This window comes from Numenius arquata, chromosome 15 (genome assembly GCF_964106895.1).
Source record: "Numenius arquata chromosome 15, bNumArq3.hap1.1, whole genome shotgun sequence".
NCBI lineage: Eukaryota > Metazoa > Chordata > Aves > Charadriiformes > Scolopacidae > Numenius > Numenius arquata.
The window spans coordinates 3,574,983-3,592,729 of NC_133590.1; the positions used below are offsets into that span (position 1 = coordinate 3,574,983).

A 17,747-nucleotide genomic window follows, 5' to 3' on the forward strand; every position below is an offset into this window, starting at 1 on the left:
GCTTTTAGCAATCCCTGAAGTGTCAGCTGTTGGTTTTTGGCTGCCACCTGCAGCCATTTAGTGCTGCTTTTCTATTTGGCACTTTGGGCCCTGGGTACTGAATATCCTTCGGTGGTAGCTGTGATGGTGGGGCCTCATCTGGCCTGATTTGGTTATAGGCAAGGGCTGAGCACAGTGGTGGGCTGTCCCCAGAGCTGTCCCCATCTCATTAGGCACAGGGCACACACAGCCTTTGGCTAGGCCAGCCCATGCTGGCCGCACTGGCCTTCCCTAGGTATTTTCCTCCGTTTAACCCAGTTTGCAGCGCCTGGTGACCGTGGGCCGTGCCGTGCCACCAGTGCCACCCTGGGCACGGGTGATGCGCGGTGGGGAGCAACCCTTGGTAATGGCTGTGGGAAACGGGCCTGGGAGGGTGCAGTGTTGGAGCTAGCGGCAGGGTGGGGGTGTTGCCCTTCCCGCCACGGAAAAGCCCCTCCTCACTCTCCAAATCCAGGCCAAAATGTTTCTCTGTCTCCCCCTGTCTCCCGGCTGAAGCTGATGGGGATAACAAAAGCCCCGTGCCCCGACCCCATTTTTTCCTGCCCACCCGTCCCCAGACAAGCCCTTAAAGCCAGACCCACAACCCCTGCTGGGCGATGCTTCACACAACCAGTTCCCAGAGATGCTCCCCTCTCCCTCAGCCTCCATCCAGCTGGGACCCCACAGACTCGTTCCGGCTCTCCCTGCTCCCTCCGGCACAGCCCCCATCACCTCAGCGACACAAAGCACCAGGCATTTCTTAGAAACATCATCATTTATTGACTTGAACAACTGCCACTACAGCAGCAGCAGTGTTTCCTGCTCCGATGTTGGTGGTGTGGTTTTTCTTTTTTTTTATTTTATTTTCTCCTAAGGTACTTTAAAATGGAAAAAAAAAAAAAAAAAAGATTAAATGAGTTTATGGTACTGAAACAACAGTCGAATTCATTACAAGAGGGCCCTCGTAATCCCTTCACAGCGAACGGCACAGGCTGGAGTAAGGGAGGCTGCACCCATGACACGGAGGAAAACCACAGGGCACCGCTGCTCAGCTGCACACAGGCCCCACGCCTTCCCCGGGCTGGCTTTCAAGCACAAGGACCGCTTGCCCATCCCCGCAGGGCACCCTCAGCCACCCCTGGTCCCCACACGGCAACCCTTGGCCGGGGAGGCAGCTTTGCCCACCACAGCTTGCGACGAGCCAGGCCAAAGCCCAGGGCAGCCGCCAGCCCGACGGGAGTTTCCAGCCCGGCCCTGTAGCACGTGCTGTTTCCTAGTTTAGGGCAGACACGCGTGGCCCGGCAGCACGCTGGAATAACAGCCCCTTTCACTCCAGGTGGTGGCTGGGATTGTCTTTGGGGCGCTTCACTTTCTTAAAGCTGAGCGAGCAGAAAGGTCAGTAACAGGCAGTAGGAAAACAAACCAACTAACGTAACGCTAAAGCAGTAGCTTCAAGCTCCTGGGTTAATATTTACTGCTGAAACTACAGGAGTGGAGAACACAGTGTGCGGCTCAGCGGTTTGAGAAAAGCGTTGGAAATCATGCATCACGTGCCGATGATGAAAGAGAGCTCTGAAAACACTGGGAGAGGGTAACGAGCGTCCTACAAGCCGAAACATGTACAGCTGCAGATACGCAAGAGCTGGAATCCCACCACCATCTGTGATGGCCGGAGGAATCGAACCACTGACAACGAGAAACTCACGCCAAGCAGAAGGTAAACGGGACGCTGGAAGCCGCAGCAACACCCAGGCTAACACGGGGAGGGGGCAGTTTGTAACCCAGAAGCAGAGAGTTAAGGGCAGCAACCCAACGGGCAGGAGGATTTGGATCATTTTGTCTCCTGCGGGGCCCAGCACATCCCTTCCTTCTCCACAACAAACGTAACGAATGGCAAAAACCGTTCATGGGACGCCGTTCAAATGACAATCGAATGAAACGCAACATGGGAAAGGGAGAAACGTGCAGCATCCCTGAATGTAATGGGAGCGGCACGACAGCGCAGGCGGGCAGTCCGACCTGAACGCGCCACCCAGGCAGAATCCGTCAGCTTTTTGAACCGTCTGCAAAATTGAAAACAAGGGTCTCCTCCTAATTAGTGTTAATTTGTAAAAGTTTCCAAATGCTTTCAAATTGTGCCTTTGCAAGAATCAACACCCCCCCAACCCATCACCCCAAGGGCCCCAACAAAGGAATTCGCTCCTGATCACTGCTAGAGTCACGGTTTGTCTTCAGAGATGCTTTGCTTTTTCCTTCTTACTCCTCTTCCTCTTCCTCCTCTTCTTCCTCCTCTTCCTCTTCCTCATCGTCATCTTCATCGTGACAATGTGTGATTTCCTGAGGTGCCTGGGGGAAGAGGTTGGGCGGTTTGATCTCACTGATGGAACGGGTCAGTTGATGCCGCTTGTAGTCAGAATCTTTAAAATCCACTGAGCTGCGATTGCGCGTGGCCATCGGTGACTCCTTCTCATTGATGTCGACGTGCGTGTGCTCCACTGTGGACTCGTGTGGCATCTACACATGTAAGAGAGAGAGGAGATGACAAGGGGTGAGAGACAGATAGAAAGCAAACCCCAGAACAGGACCTGTTGGCCTGCAGCACATCAAACGCCCCACAACCCACCAAGCTGCCGTTCCTGGTGCTTGCGGGTTGTGGAAGTGTTAATGAACACGAGCGTGGGCACCTTTGGGACCCCTGCCCATCTCCCCGGGGTCTGCTACTCACCAGGACGTGGGCAGCTCTGAAGAGGTAGCTGAAAGGGTAGTAGAGGAGGTTGATGAAGGAGGCTGCATAGAGATCAGCGTAGCGCATCACCTGGCTGGCAAAGAGGGTCTGCCGAGAGCCACTGCGGAAGAGGCTCCCCATCATCCCGTAGCACATGTCCATGTCGTGGGTCACTTTCTACAAGCAAAGGGCAGGTTAGATCCTGGGCCGGGCAGGCAGCGGCGCGGAGCCACGACAACACCGAAGCAGAGCACACTGAGGGCTGGGGGCTACGTGAGATCTGCAGGGACCTCCCGCAAGGCTTTCTGTGCTCGTATCCCGCAGCATCAGAGCCCAGCTGAGTCCCAGCTAACAGAGGGGAAGGCAGCAGTGGGCTCAGGGCCAGCACCTGCCCCAGGCTGGCACCCCAGGGCTGGCTGAACCAGAGGCTAAAGCCCCTCCGAGCCTGCGTGTGCCAGCGCCCCGTTCCGCAGCAGTGAGCACCGTCAGTCAGTGCTGCTGTGTGCATGAGGAAAGGGACCCTATTCCAGACCAGGCTGCCTTTCAGGAATTCCAGTGACACCAGTGAGCTGAGAAGCTCCTCCGTTTGCGTCCACAAAGACAGAACGGCTTTGCCAAGCCTGCCGTGCCCACCCAAAGGCAGAGCAAAGCATTTCAGGGCTGAGCAGCCGGGGTTGGGCTGTCAAGCCCTTTGTGATCCAAAAGGATGAAAAGGGATTTTGATGATTGGTACCTTAATGCGTCTCTGGATGGAGCTGATGTCGGGGCGTTCATTGCTGCTACTGTCCAGATGCCTAGTTACAGGCGAGAAGGTAAATACAAGGTGTGAAAAGCCTTTCAGAACCAGATGCTGTGGGATGGGGGCTCGGGGGAGGGAGGCTGGTCTGGAGGGGAAGGTTTGTCTCAGGGGCAGAGCCCAGGTCTGAGTCAAAGCTCCGGCAGTAGTGCCGCTAACCCAACCCCAGGGTTTCATTTCATCAGAGCCGCTCGTTAGCTGTCGCTAGGCTGGGAGAGGCAGCAAGAAAGTTGTCACTGTTTGAAATACTCACTTGTATAGCTCGGCCAAGAAAATGTCCAGGCTCTGCAGCTCTTCAAAAAGGGCTGGAAAATCCAGAAAAGAAAGGGGAAAAAGGTAAGTTTAAACTCTTGAAATGAAAAGGGCTGAAAGCAAACCAACCATCCTGCCCACTCCCCTTGCATGGCAGCAGAGGGGCACTGCACCAAGAAACATGGCATCTCACCACCACTGTGCAGGGAGAGGGTTCAATCCTGCTCTGAGCCAAGCTTTGGGCTTGGTTTCTGGTTACCCCTTTATTTTTTTTAAGCTGAACCTTTACAGCCCTCACCAAAACCTTCCAACCAGCCATGGGGCAACCTGCATAACCCCCAGACCTATTTACACACCAAAGGGCAAACCTGGGAGAAAAGCAGTAGCACTGGAGGGTGGGAAACACACAGCACTTTGGCAGCAGCACAGCAGAGGGAGCGAGAGGAAGGAGGAGGAAGCAGCTGGTGAGCAGGGACGCCCTGCAGATGGGAGAGCAGTCATGGCTCTGGCATTACAGGGAGAATAACCCAGGTGTCTTGTCAGACACTTTTTACCAGAGAAGCCACGGCTCCGTACGGCAGAGGGAGAGGAGTTTTTGGGGCAGGGTTATGGATGAGGAACAACTCAACCCCACCCAGCTGCAGATTCTCCCTCAGCCAAGTCAGCACTTGGCTGCTCGCAGGCAAGCAGCCTGGGAAAGAGCACAGGAATGGACTGGGACCCCGAGGGCAGCCCACGGAGAACTGCCCCAGCTCCTGCCACCAACACCCAGACCCGGGGAAAAAGGGCCAAAAGGAGGAGCAGCAATAAAAGGTGATCTCTCCCGTGCATCCCTACTCGGGTGCAGCACCAAGCAAGCAAGAGTAAAACCTGGCCCGGGGTTTGCCCAGCTGCTGACCGCTTTTGTCTGTCCAGACATGCAGCTCCTGCGCCAGCTCAGGGATCACCAGGAAGGTCCTCCAGCCCTGGCGCTTCTTGGATTTGAGGATGTCTCCAAAGATATGGTCTCCAATGTACAAGATGTCCTTCCCTTTGGCCCCCAACAGGTCACAGACTGTGTCCGAAGAGCCTGAGAGAAGAATGGTGTCATTTCAGAGGGTCAGGAATAGGAAAAGAGCAGGAGCATTTTCCTCCCAGAAACCTCCACTGCTAAGCATAGCAGCCCTGCTTGGCCATGGCAGCCCGGGGTGGGGGCCACCCACATGGAAGTTCACTCAGAGGCAGCTTTGCCCACGGACACCCCCACATGAACAGCAGCAGCAGAGGGGCTGTGCTGCCTCCCACCCCATGTGAGAGTAACGGAGCCCTGGGTGTCACGGACAGCCCTGTGCATCCACCTGCTGCCTTTGCCTGGCTCAGGGGACCCTCCAAGCCTAGTCACACTGGTGGCAGCACTGTAAGGACAGCTGAGAACATTGCACTGGGTCAGCTGCAGCTCCCCCTCCACCACAAGCACTGCAGTGGCACTTCCCAGACCCTCCCTGGCAAGGAAGAAAAGGGCGTTTGAGGAGGAACGGGTCCATTTCCTCCCTGCATTGGGCAGGAGTGATGATGGAGAGGTTCAGGTGCAGGGTGTGGAGGGCACAGTACAACACACTTCGGGAAACAACCTTGCCTTCAGCAGGAGTGGCTGAAGGCCAGAAGGGCATGTCAGAGCCACTCCACGGGACAAGAAGGGTTCTCGCCTCACCTCCCGAGTACACGATGCCATGCTGCAGCGGGCCAGTGTAGGTACCAATCTTCAGCTTCCCGGTCACCTGAGGAAGGAGACATTGCGTTAGTACAGAACAGCTGATGGTCTGGGTCTTTTCTGTCCTATTAGTTTTTGTCCCTCTCTCACTCCCAGCCAGCCAGCCTAGAGGTGGCTTTCCACATTCTTTCCCTATTGCCACCTGTGGTATGTTAGGAAAGCCAGCAAAGCCTCGAGCTCTGTTGTGCCTCAGGTGATGGGGTTGCTCAGGAATCACTAAGAGGAGAAGCAGCCCACCACCTCTAGGGCAGGTGCTGTCTAAACACTGTGTTGCCTGTTGCCACTAAGAAACGCCACACAGGAGCCCTTCCAGCTGTAGAGGTACCCTCCACGTGCCACTCACCGTGTCCACCTGCCGCAACACGGTGCCTTCCCCAAAGAAGAGGGGTTTTCGCGCATCCACCAGGATCAGATCGAAGTAGGACTGCCATGGCCGGTGGGCACTCCCAGGCTGCAAAGGCAACAACAAAACTCAGAATCAGGCACAACACAAGCAATCACAGGGAATTTAACTGGAGTGTCACTGTCCATAGCCATAACCTTGTGACATCACTGGTACATCAAAATCCCCTAGCTCTTGCCTCTTGTGGCATGACGCTGGGTTGCCAGTGCCATCTCCTAAAGCCCATCCCAACCCAGCCTAGCAGTGAGGACTGAGGACATGGTGTGAGACAGCAGTACTGCACTGAACATCCACGTCACAGCACAGCTGTCATGTAAAGAGATGCTCCCCCTCTACTCTGCACTGGTGAGGCCACAACTGGAATACTGCATCCAGTTCTGGGCTCCCCAGTTCAAGAGAGACAGGGAACTGCTGGAAAGAGTCCAGCATAGGGCAACAAAGATGATGGAGGGATTGGAGCATCTCCCTGATGAGGAAAGGCTGAGAGAGCTGGGACTCTTTAGCCTGGAGAAGAGAAGGCTGAGGGGAGACCTTATTAATGCTTCCCAGTCTCTAAAGGGTGGGTTGAAGGAGGATGGAGCCAGACTCTTCCCAGTGGTTCCCAGTGACAGGACAAGGGGCAACGGGCACAAGCTGGAACATGGGAAGTTCCATTCAAATAGGAGGAAAAACTTCTTTCTGGTGAGGGTGCCAGAGCCCTGGAACAGGCTGCCCAGGGAGGGTGTGGAGTCCCCTTCTCTGGGGATTTTCAAGACCCGCCTGGATGCAGCCCTGAGTGATGTGCTCTGGGCAACCCTGCTTCAGCAGGGGAGTTGGACTAGAGGATCTCTAGAGGTCCCTTCCAACTCTGACAATTCTGTGATTCTGTGAAATGACACTGCTGTCACTGTTTCTGAAGATGACATCCTGCATAGATCTAGACACATGCGACTTCACGACTTCAGCCTCACAAGTCCATACTGGTACATTCGGTGAAGAGTGGGAAAATGCCTGGACTCTATTCCACAGAGCCCAGCTTTGAATCACAGCCCTGCCCGAAGGACCCTGGGCATTCAAGAGCCCTTTCTGCTCCAAACTTCCAGCCTTTCTGAGATCAAGACCACAGCAAGGAGTTTTTTGGGGCTATCAGTGTGAAAACACATCTTTTGAGTGTGAGAGCGCCTCCCACTGGGAGATTGAGAAAACAGTAGAAATTGATCTCATAAACCTCTCTTCCTCAGAAAACCAGAAAAAGCATGACTAAAACTTTCAGTTACCATAGTCAAGGCACAATCAGCCATAAATGTTTCTGCTGTTTTATAAAACTCTCTCTTTTCCATCAAGGTTGTTTTTTTTTTTAACAAGATCTAAAACATTGTGCAAGATTTCTAAGAAATGGGGCTGCAAAAAGCCACAGTTAAAAAGCGTTATCACTAAAATAATGTTATCATTAACACAGATTATTGTTTGAGACCAGATGATGCCTCCTTTCTTTTTGTTATATTGTATTTGCTTTGATCCCATTCAGATAGGACACAAAACAGCAAGTGTATTTTAACCAGATTAAAGCAACTAATCCCATGCAGCCGATGAAGCGGGATTAAAATACTTTGCAGCTACACAGATAATTAGGCACATCAGTTTCTATTGGAACTGCAGTCTAGAAATCACATACCTTTGGTCCATGTGGAAAGTCAAACAAGTAAGTCATAATTTTCTGAAAAACAGAAAGAAAGTGTTCAAAGATGCAGTTTTAAACATACATTTGTATAGTTTATAAAAGTGTACTTTTCTGCTTTTATCTTTTCAGGTTACAGAACTTTATTTTCAGGATTTACACGAAAGTCAGTGTAAGATTTGGAGATAAAATGAATGGATGGAATTTAAAGTGACAGGTATTAAACCAGTAATTTTTATAATCAAAGAACACATTTGCCTCAGAAATCTGCACACTGCTTCAGGTGTATCTTGCAATGCTTTATAACGGCATATAAATCTTTGGATTAGCAGTGTTGCAACAACCTGACATTTACCTGAAGCAACCATGTTTATTCCTACAGCCCTCTCTGCCTCTTGGACCTCTCCAGGACCATGGCTTTGGTGACCTGTCTGTACTCGGACTATCTCATTTGAAAGGGAAGTTCTGCATTTTAAAGGATGCTGAAATCTAAAATGAGTAGCACTTTCTCTTTCAGCCTTTTAATTGTTGAGGAACTGAGGCAGGCACAGAGGGACCTAGGCCAGGCCCATATTAGGTCAGCAGCAGAACCAGGACTACAAAAGATGACTTGAGACCTAACCTGTATTCACCACTAAACCATCCTAGATCTGCCTTAGAAAACACCTGATTCTCCACCAGATGATGTCCTACCAAAAGCCATACAAATGAATGGCTGGCTTTTGCTTATTCCATTATATACCAACACAACAACTGAAGCAGCACTTACGTCTGTGTATTTATAGTCACTGTTTGTGACGAGAAACACTTTCCCAACTTCATTCATGCGGCTGAGCAGCAGTGGCAGCTTCCCCTGAAAGCCAAGGGACACACAAGTCACACACAAAAGTTACAGAGATTCATCATGGGCAAAACGCTCTCAACTAAGGTCCCAAGTGACAAAACAAAGCAATTCAAACCATCAAGCAAGCAAACTCATGTGTTTTGCACTGGCCAGAGCCAGGAAAGCTGCTGGTCCGTCCACACTAACACCCCTCCAGAGCACAGCCCAGGGGAGGAAGGTGAGGAGGAAGGGTTCAGCTGGGCTGCGGTGCCTTTGCCAGCCACAATGCCAGGCACCCTGTGCTGCTCCCACCCATCTGCCTCGTGCCAGGCACGCTGGAGCAGCTCCTCCAGCTCCAAGTCCATTCCCGAAATGGGCCCAGAGGCAGGTGAAATCCGAGCTCGCACGAGCTCCACAAGTTGGAGCGCATTATAATTCCAACCTCAAATTAGGGAGAATTTATTCCTAGGGCTATTTTTATTGAATCGTAAATCTCAGTCCATTGCCAGAGCAGCTGATTACCTCACAGAACGGTTTCCTAAGAATTTTGCAGGCATGTAACTAGAAACAAGGTTAACTGCTTTAAAGTGATACTCTACCACAGAGCCCATCTAAACTAAAGAATAATTATGCGGTAAGTGGTCCAGGGGGGCTTTGCACACTGCAGAGAGGGCAAAAATAAGGGAAGCACTGGAGCTTGCTCAATTACATGTGCTGAACACACATTTTGGGGCTATCAAGACACTGGACATCGGTCAGCCTTTCAGGATCTTTCCCTCCGTCCCTCATGGTTAAACGCATGTAACATTTTTCTTGGATGGCAAAGGAATACTTCTACCTAGAAAGATGCTCACTTGTTGCTTTTAAAAAGAGGTCTTTCTCTTGGAGAGAAAACATGGCCAGGGACCAACTGTTGCTTTCACCACCAAAAGACACAACACGAGGCTTGCCAGAGTATTCACCTGGGTCCCATGATAACGTTTCCTCTGGCTTTTATATTTTACGTAAAAAACGTGCACGTGAATACGAAATCATGTGGATCACTGGCTCAGAATAAAGGCTGCCTCCGAACTTTCCACTTTGTCTTTGGTTATTACAATAGAAATCACAGCGTTATCTGTTTTGTGATTTAGTAAAGCAAATCAGCATGTTTATTTCTTGCCTGCTTATTCAGTACAGAGTGTCACACAGCACAAGTAAAGTAACTTCACACTTACATCTTTCACCACATACTTTTCCAGATTCTCAAGGGTCTTTTCCTTGAGCGATCCCTGAAATAGAAACAACAGAATCCAGTGAGGTCATGGAAACTTATGATGTAAGAGACATCAAAGTAATGCCAACTTTCACACTTTAAAATGCTGTGAAAGTACAAACCAGGGCGAATCTGAACCAGTGACTCTAGAGATGAGAGGCTTTGAGTAGCAGGGACCATCACAAACTCTGTGATCCATCGATTCCCTCACCATGGTAAATAATCCACTTCAACAGCATTTTAACCCTTTCAGAAGGGAATACAATAGAAACAAACAAAAAATAGATTTGCCATACCAAACAAGACAGTCAACGACCTGTCTCCAACACTGACCGTAATATGCTTTACTCAAAGGTCAACTCCAACATGTATCACACAACACTGCATAAGGAAAGAAAAATAGACTCCTGACTTCTGCATGGCTAAAAGGACCACCACAAGTACAACTGTGAGCAGAGTTCTCCTGTGACAGCTCTCCATCCCACCCCAACAAACCTCTTGAATGAGGAAGAACAAGAAAATCAGGTATTTAACCAGATATTAACGCTCACAAAATTATACTCTAAATGTGTGCACAAGTGTGTGGAAAAGATGAACTGCCTCACCTTTCTAAATAGAGTTGATGCATTTCTCTGTTTAATCCAGGTACTTTTCAGACAACGTAAGATAGTACCAAAGTAAACCATTTACAGTGAAATGCTGTTTTAGTTAATTAGGGCAACATACAAGTTGTGTTGTACGTGCAAATACCCTCATGGCATCACGTTCTAAACCCCATGAATTACAGTATAGGAATCTGGGCATAATAAAAAGTAAGAGGAAGCCAAGACAGATATGCTCCAGTACCAGGAGGGCAGTGAGATCTTGGCTTACTCACATACAACTGCAATTTATTATTTGCTCACTAGGCGGCAAAGCAGGGCTCTTGCCCAAAAGTGGAATAACACATCTTAACTCATGACTTACAAACAAGTCCCTCTAACTCAGTTACAACTACACACGTCCCAAGGAGCTCTTGCAATCACCTTGTAATGAACCCAGTCAACAGCATCTCTGACATCCTGGAACATACTCCTGAAGGACATGAAGAGGTCTCCATCTTTAAATCCCGTTTCACAGCTGTGAGGAGAAAGAATAGAGATGGTAGCGGCCAATCACAGCAGGTAAGAAACATGACAAGGAGAGAGACAGTTCAAAATGTTGTCTGGAGCTTGTGTTCTCATCTTACCATAATGGTTTCTTATTTACTACTTTACTGCAGCTCAGACTTGAAAGAAAGCTACAACCAGAGTTTAACAGGATCTGCATGTTACCCAAGAACATTTGTTTAAAATTTTAGGATGTGACTTCCTAACAATGGGCCTGTGCCACCACAGCAGTACCACAGCTTTCTGTGACTGCAACTCTTATTTCTCCCCCACAGTATTACAAGAAGGAAAAAAAGACTGGGACTGTGCAGTTTGCAGCATTTTACAAGAGATGAATGGCACTGAGAAAGTAAGCACAGTGCTGCTCCTTCTCCCTCTCTGCAACACTGAAGAAAGGGGTGCCATGAAAATCTTCTACATGTAACACTCGCTGCTGAGGGGAGGAACTACTGTTGAACAGTTATGAGTTAACATGAGAAATTTCCTCTACAAGATACTGTGGAGGTATCTTTGAGACACTCATGAGAGCCTGCATCAGAAGAAATCAAGGATTAAACCGAGCTGCACTTATTATGACAGCAATCATCATGCCTGTCCTGAGAAAGGACACTTCACCTGATGGATTGTTGGTATAAAACAGTTCCTCTGCTCTCAAGTAAAATCCCATTAAACCTTTGCCTTCCACTCAAATAATATGCAAAGATGACCCATGACATTAGTCAGCAGCACAGCAGCATTCACATTTGCCAATTCAAACCTCAGCTTGTTTTTATGCTTATACCTATTTGAAAGCTAGGTAAATACTCACACTGCACAAACAGCCTTTTACATCATCCTGTGCCTGAGCATTTCACCTTTGAGTGAACAAAGTCCTCAATTATGAGGGACTTGTGGTAACTGGCTGAGGAGATTTAGTCTTTCAGTTCAAACAAGGCTCCAATGGACACAGGTTCAAAATGAGCTGTCTGGTGCCTGTAATCACCCTGTAATAAGTGTGTGGTCTTAGAAGCTGGCCCAAATACCAGTGTCAGTCAGTATGGCGATATTGACCCACCCTGTGAAGGAGATCCTCATAACCAGTCTCTGCTGTACACATAGACCATCTTGTCACCGCTAAATTCTCCTAACTTCAAAAGAATAAGAGGCCTGAACTTTTCTCCACCAAAACCACTTGAAAGGCCTCCACTGATATTAAGAACATCTCCATCTCTGCTGTATTGCTCTTTATAATAACAATCTTACTGTACTATCCGCACCTGGAACCAGAGGGAATACGTACCTAGTGTACCGGTCACAGTTAGTGAAGAAATCCACTAGGCAAGCCAATAGGTAGGTCTCTGTAAAGAAACAAAGCGAGATTTTAAAACAAGGATAACATCATACAGCCAGCTAAATCCGGGCCCTGTGCCCGAAAGAAGAAAGTTCTTCCAAAAAGAAGAAACAGATAATTGAATAATACATTAGCAATAGATTATTGATCAGGCCTCTGTTGGCTCATATTAGACTCACCTGGTAGATTGAATAACGTGTTCAAAATGTAAAACCTATCTGTGTCATCCCTCTGGATAAATTTATTTGGATATTGATCCCGTGTTTCAGGCCTGAGAACAGATAAGGTGGAGAAGAATGAAACCACACAGAAAAAAAAGGGGATAAAATGTGCTGACGTGCAAAATATAGTTGTAGCTGGGTCCATTAACTAAAGTCTGTTGTGCTTTAATCAACACCCAGCTTTCCCACGTGCATCAGCAGCGCAAGAGCAAACTGCATCCACCAGCGTTCCCATCACCACGCTGGCTGCAGCAGAGCTCAAAGCCCTCATCGCTGAGTCAGCAAACAGAGCAGAGCCCACACGGGGAAACAGAGTGGTCGAGAGTCCACAACTCGACCTTAAGCCCCATACTGCTGGCTATGAGGATGCCTTAAATCATCTGCACTTTCAATGTTTGCTTATCTTAAACTTTCCCCCACTTTCCATGTGTTCCTTTACACTCCCCCGAGCAGCTTTCAGCAGGGGAGCGCAGGGCTGCGCTGCGGGAGGCTTGCCTGGGGCCCTCTGCAATTAATCAGCAGGGTGGCGATGACTAAAGTCATTTAATTATTCTGTTTTCCCTCATTTCTGGAGCTTCTGAAGATCCCCTCTGACTCAAAGAGGAACTTGAGTGCATATATAAGGGCTTTCTCTAAACTTTGGCTTCCCGATGCAAGGACTCACAGGCCTGCAATGACATGGCTTGTCACCTTGGGGCCCCTGAGCTGGCCTGTGCTGGCCTTCCATCCATCCGCCCTCGCAGCAGGGATATGAGGGGATTTGCTGGGACACATCAGGCACATAGCACTGTGGTCCCCTCTGCTTCCTAAAGAACCTTCTCTGGGGCAAGAGAAACACAAGCAGCCAGGGAAGGCTGCAGGAAATGGCACGCGATGCCTCACTTCTGACACCCTCAAAGGTCAAAACCATGAAGGGCCACAGCAAGCTTCTTCCTTCTCCAAGCCAGCTCAGGCCCCTGACCTCTCTTAGCAACGGCTGTGGAGTTAATGGTCTCACAGGGCACAGGTCCTCTCTGCTCCCAGGAGCCCTTGCACAATGGCTCTGTCTTAAACTGACAAGCTGCTGATGTTAAACTGTGCCAGGATAGTGAACGGCACCCAGATTATCCCATCAACCCCTTCCCACAGAACATTCTTCTTCCATTCCCAGCACACTACAGATGTGCCTCTGCCAGCACAGACCTTTCCCTCTACAAACACCCTGGGCTGGTGTGTCTGGGACCCTCAGTGTCAATTCTGGAGCTGCAGGAACACCAATACAGCATCTGCTGTTAGTGAAGCCCCTCTGACTCCTTAGACAGTAGAAGCCCTGAGGATCAGTGACACAAAAGGGTGTATTAAGCCAAAAAAGAACAGCCAAGAGTCGGCACTCACCCTCTGAGGAAATTAAAGCCATGTGCACACACTAGGAGGTTCCCATAGGCATCAACCTTCAACAGGTTTCCATAGTGGGTATCAAACACCAGGCCTCTGTTAAGAAAGCAAGTTAAGATATGAAGAAGCCAGCATATTAAGCAGTGACCATTTTAATAGCAGTTCTTTTCAAATCAGCTCTAGAACAGCCTGCTCACTTGGTGTGGGGCATCAGAACAGAGTTGCTGTTACTTATGCAGACAGGGTCCCTCCTGTCCCTTTTACCTGGCTGCAGGTGAGCAACAAGAGCCCTGCATTGCCAGGTGAAAGGCACGGCCGATCCGCTCTCCATAGACTTGAAAATGGAACCGTTTAACCCGGCAGAGGCTTAGCTACACGTGTACCAGGGAAGACGTGGGACTCTTCCACAGGGTCACGAATCTGACGCCTGTGTTTGTGGTTCCCTGACAGCCCTGCTGGGCTGCAAGGAAGAGTGAGGTGTGAGAAAGGAATTTCTCCCCTCTTTTTCATCGCTCTGTCACAGGCAGAGCCAGATGGGGCATGTAACTATTGCAACAAATAGTTGCACATTCCTGGTTCCAACTCCAGCAAAACTCTTCTCTCGCTTATCTAGTAGCTTGCACCTGGAGAATGCAGCCTTCCCACAGAGGCATCCTTTCCGTCCCCTCCCTGGGATGAAGGCAGTGGATTTAATGGAGTCTTCATCACAGGTTCGTGAAGGGCAAACCTTCTTTGTCTTGTTACGGGCATGGGCACACTCAGCAACAGTCTCGGTATAAAACATGCTGAGAGGAGGGAAGGAAGGAGGCTGCCGGACTGAAAACTGGGAACAACAAACCCTCTGGTCCAGTCTTTTGTAAAGAAGCTCCAAAGGAGTCAAAAAGCAAAATCCAGCAAAGGCACAAAGGGAAACAACTTCAAGGCACAGAGTTAGATAAAAAGCCTTGTTTAAAACAAGCAATATCCTTTTTACCTCTGCTACCAAAAGGCAAAATGTAAGAATTTAATAACTTTGCATTCAGCATTTGAGTCATCCAGACAAGTGAACTGGATTGGTCACGCTCTCATTGCTGTTTACTGTCAGCTTAGTTCTCAGGATGTCTTACACACTAGGACACCGTTAATTAAAATCATTACAGAAAAATGTTCTGAGACATTCTAGCAGCCTCATGGACAGCAATGGCTCTACTCCATTTTGATTTAACACCCAATCCAATTGTGTCTCTGCTGTCTTTGCTTTGAAAGGCTATGTTTTGACCACGTTTTCAGCAAGCCTCTTTTCTTGCACACTCCCTCTTTGCTGGCATGGATTCATGTGTGCAAAGGCCCTCCACATACTGGAACAGTCTGCTCCCTTCCCCATCATTTGTGGTGAACCACAGGCTTCACAGGTACAACTCTGAAAACCTGGCCTCACATGTTGACTATGAACTTTACAGAACAAATATTCAAGGCCTCGAGCAGGCTGGGTTGGTATCTGTTAGTCATTTACCTGGTAGGGAATGCAGGATCATACACAAAATTGAGCAGCTCATGAGGGTATCCAATGGAAACTAATCTTTCTACGGTCAGGTCAAATCCAAGAGATTCGTATTCAGGGGATTTATACACTGTACCAAGATGAGATTTCAGTTAGAAAATTTGAAAACAGCTAGGGGGTTAAACAAGAAGGCAGTTAAAAGTAATGTACCCGTTCGCCCTCCTCCCTCCTCCACATCACACGCTCCCTTCTTCGGTCCTGCCCTTCGTTGCCTCAGGTCCCCCAGCCCAGAGCCACGGTGGAATTAGCTCACACTCCAGGGCTGCAGCCGAGTGGAGCCGCAGTTCAGATTTCAGCAGCAGAGTGCACCAGGAGAAATATCCTTCAGTCTATCGCAGCTCTCTGCGTCAGGAAAAAACGTATTTCAAACTGTAGCTCCTCTCCCTGCAGTCCCTTCAGACAGATGCATGAATGTTCCCTGTTCCACCTGCTCGGATAGGGTTTTGGTTTGCTGTGTTTTCGCAAAGCTGATGAAGAAACCAATAAATTTTGGGAACACATGTATTCATGGTTAGAAAGCCTGAAATTCATCACTGCTGTGCTACTGTTACTGCTCTGGATACAATCCCAAAACGTAGTATTGTCTCCAGATTTCCTCTCGGGGGAATTTATGTTTGCTGCAGACTCAGTTAGCTTAAAGGTAGAGCTGTCAAGTTAAGATATGATTTGTTTGTTAATAATACCAAATGGTACTGTAAAAATCTGTTAGCTATTACCCTTGTGCATCAAAATGCTAATCTTTTAAGCAAGCTTACTGTTCTCACATTTCAGAGGAGTTCCTCATCTGTGGCACGCACCTTAGCTCAATGCAGAAGAAATGAACTTGTTCAACCAAGTCATTCCTACCATCAGGCCTGTCTTCTTCCTGCCAATGACCTTCCCACATACTGGAAATGTTACCGCTTAATCAGATCATTAAATTAACATTTAAAAGGAAATCACTGTGTTTCTCTGACTGTGTGTTTACACTTGCTCTATGTTGCTGTCTTAAACTGGTCCTAAGATGTTAACAAGGTCAAACACAACCCTTGACTGCAATGAAGGGTACCATGGGTTCAATGGGCCCAACTGTCTCAAATACTTGAATATTTCAAATTTAGCTGAGGAAAATACAAAAATGTGCAAGTTACACAGCAAGCTTGTTAGAAGACTGACTGCTTTTCCTGAGAGAGATCTAGCACATCTGTGGACCTTAATATATATATATTAATACACATTGCCTATATTGCCCAGGTAATCACCACCGCATATGTACTTTGGAATACAGAAGCCCAATCTGAGAGGAGAAAACAAATACATAAAATACTACAAAACTACTAAAAAGGCATGGACTATAGAAGAAATGAGACTGGCAAAAGACTCGGATCATAGTAACCATGACAGAGGGTTCCTATTTCTCTTAATAATCTAAAAAGCACCAAAATCCCAAGAGTTAATTTTCCCCATTAAAAACATAATAATCAAACCTGTAATGTTCTTAAACAGGTAACTAAAATCAATAAAACAGTTATCAAAATCTTCAAGCATTATTATACCAATGGCAAACATCAACAACATGATACAACATTCAATGCATGTAGTCTTTTCTGTCCTTTAGGAAAGGAGGGGTTGATTGAGCTACAGATAGGAATAAGCAATCAAAGAATACAGCTAATGAAGAAAGCTGTGACTGACAAGGCAATTCTAGGGAGTGAGCTAGGGTTGTAGGGAGCAAAAGGCAGTTAGGTAATGAATAACATTGTGAGAGTGACACCACAGCACCATCTGGAAAAAGGAATTCCTCTGATGCAGGACAGTAAAGGCACTTCCCAGGGGAAATGGTGATAAATACCTGCACATACTCTCAGAAGGTGAAAGCGCTGCAAAGCTCCCCATCATGTGAAGCAGTCTCCAGACCTCCACTCTGCCCATGAAGCTGCTGCACAATTAGCTTCCTGGGAATTTGACCATGTTACCAACTTATCCACAAAAATATCACTTCCAAGCAAAATATTTCTCCAAGGAAACCCTGCTCTTTCTGAACTCACCAACCATGGTGATGCTGCCTAAACAAAAAGAATCTCAAAGAGCACATTGGCGAAGTTCTCTGGAGAAGCAGAAGTGGTTCATGAACAGCTCAGCAGAACCTTTCCAAGGAAATGGTAGGGTTTCTGTTAAACCACCTGTGCATCTTGTTAACAATCCACCAAAGAACGGCTGTGGTGGGACACGTGGCCAGTTGCTCACAAATTTTTTTTATTTTCTGTATTTGCCTCTCTGTCTTATCACTACAGACCTCCTTTTATCTCTCTGGGTCTAAGGAAACAAGCTGAAGCACCAGTAGGAAAAAAGCTGAAGAACAATTATCAACCTCAGCCTTCATCATCCCAAGTCTCTGTTTGGCACAACAGCAACAGGATTAATCTGAATGTTTCTTTTTGGGGGGTAGTTATTCCCCTGACCTCTCAAGCTCAAG

The 17,747-nt window shown here is 48.2% G+C and overlaps 1 protein-coding gene across 1 annotated transcript in view; it reads right to left on the reverse strand.

The window, feature by feature from the left end:
- Positions 1–780: 780 nt before the first annotated feature.
- NT5C2 (5'-nucleotidase, cytosolic II) overlaps positions 781–17,747 on the reverse strand; it is a 43,132-nt gene continuing 26,165 nt past the window's right edge. Inside the window, exons 3-17 of the mRNA XM_074158855.1 lie at positions 15,245–15,362; positions 13,753–13,848; positions 12,337–12,428; positions 12,107–12,164; positions 10,705–10,798; positions 9,642–9,695; positions 8,371–8,454; positions 7,599–7,640; positions 5,885–5,992; positions 5,482–5,548; positions 4,690–4,860; positions 3,793–3,844; positions 3,477–3,537; positions 2,744–2,920; positions 781–2,532 (exon numbers count right to left, since the gene is read on the reverse strand). Of these exons, the coding sequence (XP_074014956.1) occupies positions 2,275–2,532; positions 2,744–2,920; positions 3,477–3,537; positions 3,793–3,844; positions 4,690–4,860; positions 5,482–5,548; positions 5,885–5,992; positions 7,599–7,640; positions 8,371–8,454; positions 9,642–9,695; positions 10,705–10,798; positions 12,107–12,164; positions 12,337–12,428; positions 13,753–13,848; positions 15,245–15,362 (1,532 nt within the window). The 3' untranslated portion in view covers positions 781–2,274. The remainder of the gene's footprint in view (positions 2,533–2,743; positions 2,921–3,476; positions 3,538–3,792; positions 3,845–4,689; positions 4,861–5,481; positions 5,549–5,884; positions 5,993–7,598; positions 7,641–8,370; positions 8,455–9,641; positions 9,696–10,704; positions 10,799–12,106; positions 12,165–12,336; positions 12,429–13,752; positions 13,849–15,244; positions 15,363–17,747) is intronic.